General features: G+C 39.3%; 1 protein-coding gene across 2 annotated transcripts in view; it reads right to left on the bottom strand.

Moving 5' to 3' along the window:
- LOC107716713 (mitochondrial peptide methionine sulfoxide reductase-like) overlaps nt 1-2,694 on the bottom strand; it is a 79,421-nt gene extending 76,727 nt beyond the window's left edge. For both annotated transcript variants that reach the window (XM_016523244.1, XM_016523253.1), the window contains exon 1: nt 2,421-2,694. In XM_016523244.1, the coding sequence (XP_016378730.1) occupies nt 2,421-2,679 (259 nt within the window). In that variant the 5' untranslated portion in view covers nt 2,680-2,694. The remainder of the gene's footprint in view (nt 1-2,420) is intronic.
- Nucleotides 2,695-5,396: the final 2,702 nt, after the last annotated feature.

Raw genomic sequence — 5,396 nt, 5'->3', positions numbered from 1 at the left:
AATGTAAATTGTGATAATCGTAATTAATAATCGCAATTACAATTTCAGGGAATAATCGACAATTATGATTTTGTCATAATCGTACAGCCCTACTTCACAGTATATTTCTGTATTGACATTTTGAGTACAGCCCTATTTAAAGCCTTGTTCCATGTGCCCCTTTTATACTTTGAGCACCTGCCCCTCTAAAGGTCTCTGCACGGCCCTGATGGTGAAGCTTAATTTTCAGCATCATTACTCCAGTCTTCAGTGTCACAAGATTCTTCGGAAATGAATCATAGTTAAAATGACTACTAAAAATTCAGCTTTGCCCTCACAGGAATAAATTACATTTTATAATGTATTCAAATAGAAAACAGTTATTTTAAATTGTAATAATTTTTTCACATTATTACTGTTTTAACTTTTTTGTTGCCTTGGTGAGCATAAGAGACTTCTTTCAAAATACTGAAAAATATTCTTAATTATTCAAGCAATTTCAACTAGTGGGGCATATTTTTTGCATATTAATAAAAAAGAAGTACAATCCCACTCCAAAAGACCACACCAACTCCAGAACTTGAAAGAACTGAACCAGTTCCCTCAGCACGTGAGCTAAGCGCCCACAAAGTTTTTTGTAAGAGCTGCTCGTGTTCAAAGAGACATCGCACTGCCCTAAGCTCTGATCTCATTCTTCCATCTGTTCTGTGGTCCATAACCTTCAACCAGGTTCATTACATCTTCAAAGCAAGACACGCGTGTGTCAGTGTTGCAGTGTTACCTGGCAACCTTCCAGCTCCGTGGTGGAGTCCCGTTGCCAAGGGGAAGCCTTGAGAGGTGAGCGCTGATAAATCAGTTCACTGCAGTCTGAAGGGCTGGATCCCTGCATGGGCTCGCTTCATGCCATTGCACTGAACGCCAATGTGAGTCGCATGTCAAGCAGCCTGCGGATGCTCCTGAGAGTGAGGCGTTGCAAACACTTTATTTTTATACTTATTAACTTCTAGGCCGAGTTACAACAATATCCAATCATCATAATCTAAAGTTTCCTTTACAACTTAAGTCAACAGCTGTTCATTGTAAAATGAATGCAAAGGCAATATCTCAAACACAAAGGGAAATGTCCACTCGGACCTGCTGCTGGGAGGATAGGACAAGGTATATGGCTATAGCTGAAGGCTGAAAAGGCAGAAAATTGCTAGTTCGACCTCCGAAAGAAAAAAGCCTTTTGTTATCACTATTGTGCCCTTGAGCAAGACAAGTGATTCTCTCTAAAAGGGATAGTTTCTCAAAAAATGAAAATTCTGTCATTATTATGCCTGCACATATGCTGTTATTTTTCAGTGGAACACAAAAGGATAATTGTAAAACAATGTACATGCTCCTTTCTTTCCATATGAAAAAGAAATAGCCCATGCATTACTCATGCAATTTCTCCAAGGAAAAAAATAATACACAGGTTTGGAACAAGACGAGAGTGTGAAAATAATGAAAAAAATAAATAAATAAATTTTTTAATAAAATATTCTTTTAACTCCAGGACGACTGCCCCTGTAAAAATCGCACCCACTTTGGATAAAAGTGTCAATGGACAAAATGTTTTTACAAATGGTTTTCTTTTAAATTCACCCAAAAAATTACAATTCATATACTCATCATACTTTTTTCTATACTGTTAATTATGACATTCAAATGTTTGGAATAACATGAGGTTGTAAGAATTTGGGGGGAAAAAATCTTGACATTTAAATGATGTCAAGCGGTGTGATTTAGGATTCGTAGCAGGCCTCCTGTTCCCATCAGAGCTCTTCACCCTACTTGAAGCAGCATTTCCATTTTTATGTAAGAGCCTGAGTCAGCTGTTCTGTTCCACTGCAAGTGTGCCTTTTATTGCCCTTTACTACCCTGTACTCCTGCCTCTGAGGAGAAAGATATTGAATATTTAATGCAAAGACTGTTGGAGATATTACTCAGTTAAAAAAAGACTTACTTTGAAAACATTTTCCTTCACCTAAATGGTACTTTAAGGTGAAAAATGGATGAAAATGAAAGAGAACAGGGTTGAATAAGATGTAATGGTTCTACTATAAGGTGTCATAACAAAACATCTATGAGTTGATTATTGAGTAGGCAAATACGTGTAAATAACGTCTGCAAACATTCGCTATCTGAATGTCTATAATAAACAAAATGACGATTTGACCTTACTGTAGCACTGCGCATGCGCGTCCCACAGTTCCAGGAAAAACAAAACAAAGCCCCCCGTTTCCTCGACCGGAGAAGATGGTCATAGCTTTCTTTTGCACAAGTAAGCTTCGGTTGCAATTCCGTAACCTATAACATTGTATCCATCTCATCGCGTCTTAAAACGTTAAGGCACTGCCTTATTTTGACAGCTGATTAGCACGTGAACTGAGAAAGACAAATTCACAATGCCATACCTGACAATTTCATGCTCTGCTCCCTTCCAGGTAGCGCTTCCTCCGAAGACGGCATTCGCATTTTGGAGGACATATCTCCCATTCTGTTTTGGACAAAATGACGCCAAACCAAACGCACGGAAGTCCGCGCGACCACCATGAGCACAAACACGCAGCACGTGATGCACTTGTGTAACGATTGCACAAGCGCATGCTCGTTACTTAACTGTTTGGTTATATATATTGTATAGTTACCTTTAACCCTGTGCTGCGTAGTCATTATAGTGCTGTGTTGGAGGACATTTCTTCCTCAGTGATTCCAAAAAGTTTATAGGAGCTTGGAATATATTCTTAATAAAAAGTGGTACGCTACTCATTTGTGTTGGCACTTTCATCGTTTTATTTATATTTTTGATGGCTGCGTGTTGTGACGATTATTTTTTAATACTAGTAGGCTACTCTTAATTTGAGTTTATATAATGCTATAGATTCAATTATGTCACCACAGGGCATGGTAACTTCACAACGTGCTTTACGAACCCATAGCCTATATTGTATTTCATATTCAAAATGCTCAAGTTTATGTGCTTGTATCAGTAGTAGGTAGGCTAAGTTTATGATTTTAAATTCGGTGTAACATTTTCTTCTAATTTTGCGCTTAAATTTCTTGTAGGCGCATGTCCAGAATAGTAGGTGTATTAAATTAGTTTAGGAAAATTACGTCAGTTCATAAATCCAATCACTTTACACTTTATGTGAATTTAGGATATGGATTGATAGAAAGGTGTTTAACTTTATAATAATAGCCTACGAACTGTAGCCAAGCACATTCATAAGAGTTTATAAGGGATATCTGCAATAAATAATAGACAGAAAACAAAACACTTGAGTAGCCACTTCTTTGTTTAATGGGACATGATATTCCCGGGCCCTTGAAGGTGTTGGCTGTCTGCCAGCACTCAGAGACAGTGTCTTTATCCATGTGTCGTCAGCATAAGGGTGGATTGAAAAGCTTTGCCATCTGGAGTTCACCGCGTGTCGAATGTGTTTGTTCGAGACACGCGTGCGGCAGACGACAGTCCTCTAAACTGCAACACAAGAGAGGATCAGGAGACCTCTGCTGACCTCAAAGCAAGTACATGGACGGGTACTAACCCACACAACACAAAGTGTATGGATAATTCACAGAAGATAGATAGCAACAGTACGTCGTTCGAGCGCTTTACTCTAGGTTTAGTAGGCTACGTATTGTAATTATTTTAAAGTTTATCGTGTAGGCTATATACAAACGTATTCACAACATTTTAAGGTAGTTGATGTTAATTAACTACAAAGACCATTCGGATTGCGCGAGACGAACCTCGCGAGGCGCATAAAATGATCAAATTCCCTTTAAACTCGCTGAAGATTTTAAAGGTGAGGCCTGCGTATTTTTAAAATAAGCCTGATAGGCTGTTGTGGGTTTACACCCCTAACCGAATGAGAACTATCAGTGATTTGGAGTCGGTGGAAACGTTTTCGTGTACCAGTAAAATGAGCAAAGGATAAAGATAAATCAGTGTTCGACAATAAATCAATGCGGCATGAGGGATGAGCGTGCGTGGGGGATGGGACTCAACGCGCAGATGACAGGCCATATGGAGTCGGCCTTCTTTTTTGGACACAATTTGATGAACTAATACTTTCTAAGGGTTTGTTGCGGTGTTAACAAAATATTTATTTCACGTGAAAACGTTTACGTCGAAATATTAACAATCCATGGAATCATGACGCACCTTATTTCTTTGAGGTGCTCGCGGTTTATGCGCCAATACGCATTCCATAAGAGCGTTACATTTTTTGTGTTGGGGTTAGAATGTAAAAATGTACAATTTGAAACAAAAACGTATTTTTGTTGTTGTTCAGATTATAAACTAGTTTGAGTTGTGAGTCGTGCGCACGAATTGCACAATGACTTGTGCATAAAGAAATGAATCGAAAGAAAAAAGTGCTTTGTTTAGAAATCACGACGATGAAATAAAACAAACATGCGCATCGTGAAAAGTGGAGAAACTATTTTCCAAACGTCAAATGTTTAGTAACCCGACAGATGCCACCTCTTTCCACCAGAGTATAATCCTCTCTGAAGGGAAGGGAACAGAGGAGCAGGACGGAGAGCTTCAGTGTGTGTGATAAACTGGGCTGCTCTCCTCCTCTCTGTCAGATCGCGCTCTGCATCACACCATTTCACATGATGACCGACTCTGCTTACGAGCACCGAAACCTTCAGCTCTGGCTATTTGCTTCCAACATGCCTTTTTCTGCTTTCTTTTTTTTTCGTTTATCTTGAAGAAATTTGAGTGATGCAACACTGTAAGCGGAAATGATTTATGTCGCATCCTACAGCATCAAGGTGCGCAAAAGGATGCGGAACATTTGATGGTTTTGGAAGAACGCTCTTCTGCACCGACTGCCTTGTGGACATTTCCCCAAACTGGATATATGGACAATTGTTATCTCGGGGGATAAAAACCTATTATTTATATCCTGCTTCGCAAGGTGTATTTGTGTAAGTTTTAAAGAAATCATTGTGCATTATTTGTACAAATTGTTAATGTCAACCAACTGCGTCTGTTTTACTAAAGCATGTTTATGTTTTCCTTCTTATAGCGCATATAACAGCTGACTGTAAATGCATTGAGGTGCGACTTTATAAAATTATGCCAGGCTATATTAATAGGTTCTTTGATTTTCATACTGAATGGACGTCATTGAATGGATCGCCTAATTAAGATCCTATTTGCGGGGAATTTTCCTTTCTGTGAATGGTGCAAGGTTGGCTTTGACAAATGGTCCCCTCCACTTTTCCCCCAATATTTAGTTTACCTCCTCCTGATGCAGGTGCTTTCAACTGCCCCCACCTTCTAACATATACCCCGCCCGACCCCCCACAAGAAGCGGCGGTGTCTCTGGTTTAGTCCCCCAGTTTCCCCCCTTCTTTCTTACCTCTGCTGCATT

Source organism: Sinocyclocheilus rhinocerous, unplaced genomic scaffold, assembly GCF_001515625.1.
Source record: "Sinocyclocheilus rhinocerous isolate Xijiao unplaced genomic scaffold, SAMN03320098_v1.1 scaffold1874, whole genome shotgun sequence".
Lineage (NCBI taxonomy): Eukaryota > Metazoa > Chordata > Actinopteri > Cypriniformes > Cyprinidae > Sinocyclocheilus > Sinocyclocheilus rhinocerous.
The sequence above is the reverse complement of the archived record's forward strand: the minus strand, read 5'-3'. Positions and strand labels throughout refer to the sequence as shown.